Source organism: Salvelinus fontinalis, chromosome 34 (genome assembly GCF_029448725.1).
Source record: "Salvelinus fontinalis isolate EN_2023a chromosome 34, ASM2944872v1, whole genome shotgun sequence".
NCBI classification, from domain to species: Eukaryota; Metazoa; Chordata; class Actinopteri; order Salmoniformes; family Salmonidae; genus Salvelinus; species Salvelinus fontinalis.
The window spans coordinates 6,181,423-6,191,234 of NC_074698.1; the positions used below are offsets into that span (position 1 = coordinate 6,181,423).

The 9,812-nt window shown below is 41.6% G+C and overlaps 1 protein-coding gene across 1 annotated transcript in view; it reads left to right on the forward strand.

Annotated features, from left to right (window-relative positions):
* Positions 1-7,865, forward strand: part of LOC129832934 (syntaxin-1B) — a 64,802-nt gene extending 56,937 nt beyond the window's left edge. Inside the window, exon 10 of the mRNA XM_055897072.1 lies at positions 123-7,865. Coding sequence (XP_055753047.1) covers positions 123-203 — 81 coding nt within the window. The 3' untranslated portion in view covers positions 204-7,865. The remainder of the gene's footprint in view (positions 1-122) is intronic.
* The last annotated feature ends 1,947 nt before the right edge of the window (positions 7,866-9,812 follow it).

The window sequence follows — 9,812 nt, forward strand, 5'->3', positions numbered from 1 at the left end:
TAGATAAATTATATTGTCCCTTACCGTAAAACTGTCCCGTAGCATGTATACAATCACAAGCCTCCCTGTGTCTTGCTAACACCATCACCGCCTTGTCCCCCCCCCCCCCCCCCCCCTTGCAGAAGAAGCTCATGATCATCGTCTGCTGTACTATTCTGGGAGTTGTCTTGGCGTCCACTATCGGCGGATACCTGGGCTTTTAATGACGACAACGACAAAAGACGGCCACAAGAGAAAAAAACCACACACAGAGAGAAAAATATCATATACAATATCAGATAAGGAAAACGTTCTTAAAGTGGTTGGGTGGGGTTGAAAAAACAAAGACAAAAAAAAAAAAATACGACAATATAACTGACTAAATACATAACATACAAAAAAGAGGGTACAGATAAACATAATATTTGCAATGTACATGTAAATGTATTGAACATCAGAAACAGCACATGGGTTAGCTACCTGGAAAGAAATATGACGTAAAATATTTTTTGGGGAACGTTTCATTCTTTTTGGGGGGGGATCTCCAGGACAGTGCCAATGACTGCTAAATTGTGTGTCGTTCCAGCAAAGGTAGTTTACTTGGAATTTTAGAACATAATGCACAAAACTGTAGAAGGGAATTGGGATGATCGGTGTAGCTTATTTCATAGATACAATAATCACGTTTCGTTGGGAGACACTGACTTTGGTTTTGGTCTTTTACAGACTTCTCATGGGTTGATTGTTCCTGTCAATCAGGTTAATCAGCCAGTCAAATTAGTGTAGTCAACTTGAGTAACCTGCCAATAGGCTAATCAAATCTCCTAGCTAGGCATTCATTCGCAACAATGTCTTTACTTCGGCCAATAGGGACAAGAGCTTACACCCATGGAGCTGTTACAACGGCAGATGAAAGGCCCTGGCTGACAGACAGATGGAGGCGTGTACCTTAGGGCGTGGCACTGCAGTAGCAGGTTTTAAAAACAACTGACAGTTTGCAGGTGCTCCATCAAAGCCCTTCTCTGCTCTTATCCATACAGTAGGAGCATGGAGAGAGGAATGTCTCCGGGTCTTCAGCTAATTCGATATGTCTGCGGCAGAAACCAAATTCAGAGAGACAGATTAGAGAGGTGAGACGGGACGGTGGGTGGGGTAAAACCGACGGTCGAACTATGCAGTTTTGACAAAGAAAGCCGACCAGCTCGAGTTTTCCCAAGGATGTTGAAAGAGAACAGACAGAGAAAAAATACACCAGAGAGGGAAGGAAGAGAGGGAGGTGACAGAAAGAGAGACCTATAGCCGTCATGCCTGTTCTACAGATTTTGCAAAAAATGTGGAACATATTAAAAAGTAAAGATGAAAATTGAACCAAGGAATCTCAAAACTTGAAATGCTGGCGAGCCCTGGTGTAGAGTCTCATGTCTTGCTTTGGAAGCGGTTAGTTCTACTGTGGTCGTGTAGTGTGTGACGTGTCCTGTGACAAATAGTCTGGCCTCATATTTTCTTTATGGACCTTTAGCTATATTTTGCCGTTTGCTTTATTTTATTTCCAAGATACAAAACATATAAGCAAATGGGCACTTTGAATGGAACAAGTTTGTGTGCCCCTCTTGTGAAATTGTATTTTTTACTAAGCAAAGATATCATCTTAAAAAACACGCAACTATAGAAGCGTTTCATAAAACATATTAGGTATTGATAATCTATCAATCGGTAGGTCATGTTGAGTTTTAAGGGAACCTATTCAACCCTCTGCTTGAGCTGTTTGGGTGCCATTTCATAAAGATGGGCGTTTTCCTCCTAATATTCCATTGATGGTGCTGAATTATTACCAGTTCAGAATGACAAGGTCAGGAGCGAATACTGTGCTCTATGATTGCACAATCTACAAACTAATGCCATTTGAGTTCAGGCTAAGAACAGATATGACTGCTGCTACATTTATCAAGAAGGAGACAACTCTACCGTGCCAAGGAAATATGCGCGGTAACATGATACGGATGTCATAGTGACTCTGTTGAAGCCAGCACTGTAATGTCGCAGATTGAGATCCAAATTGCGGGAATGACTGGATCAAAAATCATGACTCGTGAGCCTCTTGCCCTCGAAGTCCCAATTCCCTGGCTTGCGTTGACGGTGTTGGCCCCGACTAGATGAACTAAAGTGTTCTGACTGTTTGGGGTCACCTTCATGGAATAGTGTCCCAGTGTAGGTTATATGACAAGGCCTTACCCCCTGTGATCTAGATTGGACATGGACCTAATCCGAATGTAGAATATACTCTACGATCAATAAGATGTTGAAAAAGCAACAACTTTATCGCTGGCGTATTGATTTGATTTGATTATAGCCAATTTAAAGAGTAACCCAATTATCCTTTGACGTTAGCTTCCTATATGTAGGAACTTCATAGGATATAAGTTGTAGCCTAGCGGTTAAGAGCGTGGGGCTAGTAACTGAAAGGTTGCCGGTTCAAATACCTGAGCTGACTAGGTGAACAAGCTGTTTATGTGCCCTTGAGCAAGGCACTTAACCCTAAATGCTCCTGTACTACCCTCTGGATAAGAGTGTCTGCTAAATGACTTAAATGTAAGTCAGACGTTGTACTTTAATTCATTTCAAGTGCCCAAACAGACTATGCTAGCCACCGCAAGATGAAACTGTGTTTTCTTGTAATTGATCCTTTGACTGTATATGTAATAATTGTCAGGAAAAAACAATATGTTGTCAAATGTTTTCTTAAAATACAAATTTTGTGTTGAATATGTCCTTAATATTGTATATTCAAAGGGAGGAGCCAGCTCTCAGTTTTCTGAACTTGGATTTTAAGTGCTATGGAAATGTAGCTAAATTCAACATTTCCAAATGCCAAAAGTGACTCTGCTCAGTGTAAAACCAAAGGCAGATGATTTTACTTCACGGGTGCACCAACACAGAGAATCACGTTAGATTAACCTTCTGACACAGAAGAGTCTATTAATGCAAATCTCACAGGACATTGGATAGGATATTTCAGAGTTAGACCTAATGCATCTTACCTATTGGCTGCTACAAAATCAATACACACCCATTCACCCTTCACAGTTACATGGTCATTCCCCTGTCATTGTCATCAGCACGGAACGTTCTTTTCTAAGTCATCGGTTTCTTGGTGAATTTCTAAGTCAAGTGGCCCTATGATGGTCATCCCTGACGGACTGTCATTGAACTGTCTCTGTTGTTGTCCAAACTTTAAACTATAGTAACGGCATTAAAGTTATGTTCCACTTCCAGCTCAGCGGCCAACCAAATCATGTCCCTTTCAAGTGCTAAGTAGTAGTTAGCTGATGCTTTGTGCTAAAGCCTGCCATATCATCATAAGGACAATACTTGCAATACATAGGAAGCTGAAACCTTCAATGAAAGGTAAAGTCATTTCACATATCCATGCAAAAGGCTCTTTGGTTCTGAGTGTGAAACAGTGGCCTTTGATAGTGGGCTGTCCTTACAGAATGGGAGTTTGCTCTGCTGACCTTTTCCATGAACAACCACATAACATTGGGAGTTTGGCACTCACTTACACCTTGGAACACATTGAGCGAGAAGCAACAAAAAATTGCCTCTATTTAAACATGATTTAACTTCAGGACTAACCCATGTCACTGTTTTCTACGTGCATACCGGTAACCACTTTTGAGTTCTGTACAATCTCGATCACCACATGAGACGTGATATTTTCAGTCCCACCATGACTCAAAGGCGCTTATATTACTTTGTAGAGCCTCTGAAGTCCAATTTGTATCTTTCCATGGCAAGAACGTCTTTCTGCAGCAAGAGATATTGAGGGCATAGGAATGGCAAATGGGAAATGTAGGTTCATTCGACCAACATCTCCACCCACAGATTCAGGAGGGAATCTGACTGTAGTCCTCAAGTCATTCCAGCACTGGCCAGCATGTTATTTTTAAAGCTTCTGTGTATTTAATGTGTCCAACCACTTACATGTACAGTTAAAATGGGGTTGTATTGATGTCGTTGTTGTTTTTTAAAAGGAATATGGCTAGGGAGCCCTTATTCTTTAAGGCATGCAACTTTCGGCATTGTGAGTTTGCATGGTGATTTCTGCTCTCGATCATGTGCGCACTTTACACTCTTTAAGAAAACACTGTCTATCACGTTCACGGTTTAATTTATCGATCGATTATTCATATTTACTCACTGGGGACGGGGTGAGGGGTTATAGTTATATCACTGCTGGTGTCTGTTTTATTGCGAGTCTACAGAGACACCATATTTACAGTGGTACGTCCAGAGAGGTGATCTACGTATGTACGAGTGTGTGTAAACCTCTGGGTACTGTTTGGTGCAAAACGTCGTCCCACCCTTCCTCCAGAGTACCTTTTTCCCCCACCATGGCAGAACCCCTAGTAGTAATTCTGATACATTCTATCCTGTAGCCCTCTTTCTCTCCCATGGCGTCTATCCCACTTTGCTTCGTGTGCTTCTATGGTGGCGTATGCGTCCTTTTGTGAGGAAACGTTAAACGTGAGTCTTTAAGCTGCGACTGCAACTTGTGAGCTCCTAGGCCTTGTATGCATGCCCCTCGTCCCTGGCAACAACAAAACAAAGATGGTGCGTGTGTGTGTGTTTGTGTGTGAGCATGAACGTTTGTTTGTGTACAGTATGTGTGTGCACGTCTGCGATCGACGCAGACCAGTTGCATCACACTCTGAGCACGCGACTAGGCGTAAGGGCTGTTCGGGTTTAGCAGGTCCATGGGTTGTAGCTGTTGAGTTCCAGTTTTATGTTAAAGACAGAACAACAAAAAAATACACTATTTATATATGTTACCAAATTCAAACCAAAGCATTTTGCCCCACGTGTTCTCAGTCACCTGATCAAAGAGCACAAAGAAAGTCAAGTTTACAAAAAAAAATGCTTATAATATAATAACAGGAATCTAGAGTTATCATTCAGATTATCCCCCCCCCCCCCCCCCTTCAAATCATTGTATGTTGATCTGTCAGCTAATTGATTCAAACGTTTGAAATGACTTGTCGAGTAGACTTCACAAATTGTCCTTTAATCATTCGTCGTTCGTCGTCTTCATGGTTGTAGTAGTGAGAAGAGATGGATAATCATATGATGTACATGCAGTCCTCTTACACTTGAGTCCAAAGGAGACAACAGTGACTATTATTACTTCTGTATAGTCTAAACACCTTTCTTTATGCACACAATATCTACATGTTTTTTGTTATGGCCTCTTTTACCACCCGTTTCAACGTTCACTTGCTTCGCTTTCTGTGTGCTGGCAACACACCTGAACGGAGCGTACCCAGATCAACTTTGGTGAATATAAAGGCACTGACCTGGATGAACCAAAGTATTCTATGTTTTTATTCCTGTATTGTTTTTGAAATGAAAAGATGTGTCGGGTGTGCGGTACATCGGAATGACCTCCAAACGCAGTGAGCATAGAGAAAGCATTCTGTAAATGAGTGGAGAATGAAGGACGGTAATGACCTTGCCATCTAGCTTCTGTCCGTACAAAGCCTTGTCAGTGCAGTCAATGGACAAGAAAAACCTTCTTCTGGAAAGGGTTTGAATATGGTCTTGAACTGCAAATATAACCAGTTTAGATCTTTCAAAACGAAATATCTGTTTTATATTATCATGGTTCATATTTGGAGTTTCGCTGGCTATATATGGGCACCCATACATATTTGCTTGTTGTAGCCACAAGAAATCCAAGGCCCTATGCAATGGCCACTGGCTTTATCCTCACCGTTATGTCAATATTCAAACTGCTTTCACAGAAGAGGTTGTTTTTGAAATGAAATCATTTCAGCAGCCAACTAAACCCTCTTCAGGGATGCTACTTTCTATTGTGGCTTACTAATGTGCTACTGTTATTTGCCACAACTACACCGTTTGTTGTTTTCTTTGCTTTATGGTCCTATTCTGGAACATACTCACCATATCTCACAACAGTATTCCTTTGTATCAGTGTTCTAATTGGGAGGGGGGGTTGGCGGTGTAGGAATGGTGCCCCGAAATTGTGACTCCAGAAAGTTGATCATTATCTGAATGGCTAACAGTAGGTTAAACAGAAAACGGAATAGATAATAGTTATATTATTATAATGAAAAGAAAATGCAGTGACATGTGCAAACTGAGGGAGAAAGAATGGCAAAATGATCAGAGGCTAAACTACAAAAAGTGAGTGATTATATTATAGCAATGATTTAAAGAAACAAAGGAGTTATGCTAACAAAAATAATAGTAGTAATATTGAATGCTCGCAATTTTGTCAAACTGAACTGGATCTTTGTGTCTTGTAATTATTGTAAATACTTCAAAGAGAGAAAAAATGACTTGCATGTCCATGTATAAAACTACTGAGAAACGTTTTCCTGTCAAAGTTGTGAAGTGGTTCGATCTCTGCCCTATACCCACTGTCCCCCCTCTTTGGACTGACTGTCTGTACATATATGTTCTTTCAGTTTTACCGCGTGTTTGGAGAGTGTTTGGACAAAAGAAAGTTTGTGTGACCAACCATATCAGTCAAAAGCCCACCAGTTTGATTTCGTTCAGAGGCATCCTTCCCTGATGAATAGTGCTTCCCTCCATCCGTAGTAAGAAGGGAGGGGCAACGTACACGTTGCCATGGTGTCTCGGGTTTCCTGCTTCCAGGCCAAATATGAACTCAAACACTCTCTTTGTTTCCAATTATTAGCCGGTAGTCAGCCAAAAACAGCCCTGTCATTATGATTGGTATTGTCTTGTATAATGACAATGTCAACCTTGTCACTTGGCTTTGGGCTTCTTCTCATGGGTCCAGGGTCTGTCATCGCTGTGGAAAGTATACTGTGGTGGAAAAAAGAAGTCCTCTTAATTGAACCCGCCATTGCGTAGTGGTCATGACATTTAAAGTCAGTAAGCACTCATTTGTGTGATCTTTAATGTCTGGCAAGTGTTGCAACTCTCCTATGTTCATGGGAGAGAAATAGGAGAGACAATTATTTCCAGTGTCAAAATTGTAAGAAGAAGTTCAATTTTTGAAATTAGTTAGGCTCTGCATTGAGTTTTGTCCTCTTTGTGTACTGATATCTTAGCGCGTCAGATGCAAACAACCGAATCACCTTCTTAGGAGATTGAGAGGATTGTGTCCCAATTGTGAGAGCAACCCGAGGAGGTCTGATCATCCTCAAAGCGAAAGTTGTGGATCATACTCAAAGATTTGGCCTGTGACAATACAGAGATCCACTTTTATGTGCAATACAAAAGAAAAAGGGCTTTCTCTAACATGCAGAAGTGAGACAAAATGATACCAGACCTCGATCGAGCACAACAGTTTCGATTGCAGATCGAAAGCCACAGTTGGTGGAAGTGATTTGAAATGTGTAACAACACAGGCATAAGAGAACAACTCCATCTTGTTCAGTGAAAGTCAGAGGGGGTTGTCAGGGTGGAAGAGATCGAGCGAAACAAGAAAATTATACTGAGAGAGACTGGAAAAAAAGAGGACAGTTGGATCGTTTGCTGCAACTTTGACTGGAAATGCAACTTGTGTCCCGTTTTTTTTGTGTGTGTGTATGTGTGCGTACCGTAATGTAAAAAACTATCTGTCCCTCTCTCTCCCTCTCTTGTACTGCTGTTTGCTGTTCTGTTTAGTTAGTGTGACGTGCCAGTATTTCCCCTCCCCACCCTTCGCTATCTCCCCTCTTGCTCTCTCTCTCTCTCCCTTTTCTCCATGGATCTTTAAGATGACAACTCTATGCAGATGCTGTCTTTTATAAGTGTGTCAAATTTTAATTTAAAATAAAAACGATCAAAAAAACTAACCCGACAGACATATTGAAATGATAACAAAAAATGAATAAAGAAAAGGATTGTTCAGTGTACCCTCGCAGTGGTTGGTCTTCATTACTGTTGTCAGTCTCCATCGCTATAGTACACAATGGCGCAGATTCAATTGTAATGTTTGTAAATGATGTTCTTAGAACATAATCTACCAAACATATGGCAATGTAATGTTATTTCATGTTATTTTGATCCAGGAATATAGGATATTACTTTGTGTTAAGCATCCTCATGTTATCCTTTCAACACCTTGTCATGAAGCATCGAGTGGGTCTGAAGCCCCTGGGGCCTATTCACTGGGTTTTGGAGGAAGTCACAGTGAGTATCTCTGTAGACCCTGATCGCCCTCCGCTGAGTTAGCAACATCTCAGACAACTCTCCACTGTGATACGCGAGACTTGGCAAGCATTCTGACACAGAAAAATGGCTGCTGTGCGTCACTCAGGTAAGTCAAGTGTTACAAATTGGTAGTGGGCGAGGTGACGGAGTTCACTCCTTACAATTGAACATATTTTTGACACCTCGTGAAACGAACAATATAAATGTAATCCATCATTATTGTGTTATGTCAATGTTTTTCCTTGAAAGGACCCACTGCCATCCAGTGTGTTTTTAAAGGTGGACTAGGCCATATTGAAGAAGCATCTCAGAGCAGCAGTGCGGATCTATGATCCGGCCCTGTCCATATATTTTTCATTAATATCCAATAGACAAAACTGATCCTATATCAGCACTCCTACTCAGACCCTTTGAACAAAGGGCTTTGAACAGCTGCTCAGCCATGCTGTGTGGGTTAGCTCCTCCAGCACACTGCCCATCAGGTTCCCAGCCTCCCAAAAGGACCATTAGGAATCCATGACTCACGGTCCAATCTACACATTATGACCTCATCATTAAGGCATGCAAAAGACATCCCCACTTTGATCACTCACCCTGGTGCAAATTCTATCCCCATCACCTCATTATGGCTACTTACCATTGAGATTTTATGACTGTTTTGTACAGTACGCTGCTGTTCATCTGTCCTCTGCTATGTGCTGATTCTAATGAGTTAGTAGGGGCATCTGTTTAATGACACAGCACATATTTAAACATTTGAATGTACAATACTTTCCACAAGGTTTCGGTGAAAGACTGACATAAAACCACAATGAAATGACCTGAATGGGGAATCTGGAGAAGTAGGAAATTCAAGATGGAGATAAAAGGAAATGCAAAAAAAAAAAGGCATGTTTTTGATTAACTAAACCATTCCCATCTGTGTCAGCCATACTAATCTAGCTCCACCAATCAACAAAGGAAAACGCAAACAACCAATTTGAACATTTCTGAAAAAACACCTAAATAAATACAGTCCTCCATTTTGTGCAGGGATTCAAAAGTCTGTTACCTCCACATCCACACGCTGTACTCCCCCACTACCCCCTCATGGCTGCACATCCAGACTCTGTCTATATCCCAAATGGCACCCTATTCCCTACACACTGGGCAAAATCGGGTTGAATCAATGTTGTTTCCACATCATTGAATTCACGCTAGCTGACAACTCAACCAGATGTCAATCAAAACTGGATGTTGAACTGATGTCTGTGCCCAGTGGGATGGACCCTTGTCGAAAGTAGTGCACTGTAGGGAGTAGGGTGCCATTTGGGAATATGTAGTGCCCCCCTCACTGCCCCCTCATGGCATCAACAGAACACCAGGGTCACAAGGCCCCAGACAGTGATGAATGGCTTCCTCTTACTGGACTCTCAGGACAGTCACAGTCCTTGACCCCAGAGGGGTTTGCCTTGATGCCAGACTCCTCTGCTCTCCCATGGTACATGGTGCTTAGGTCACATTCATCTTTCCAAATGGGCATGGACATTGGGAAACGGAAGTGGGATTAACTGCAGACCGCTCAGGTAAACGGTCTGAGAGAGCACAAATGAACAAAGCCTTAGTGATCATGATGGTGAATATATTTGTTCTTTTTTCTATGACAGGCC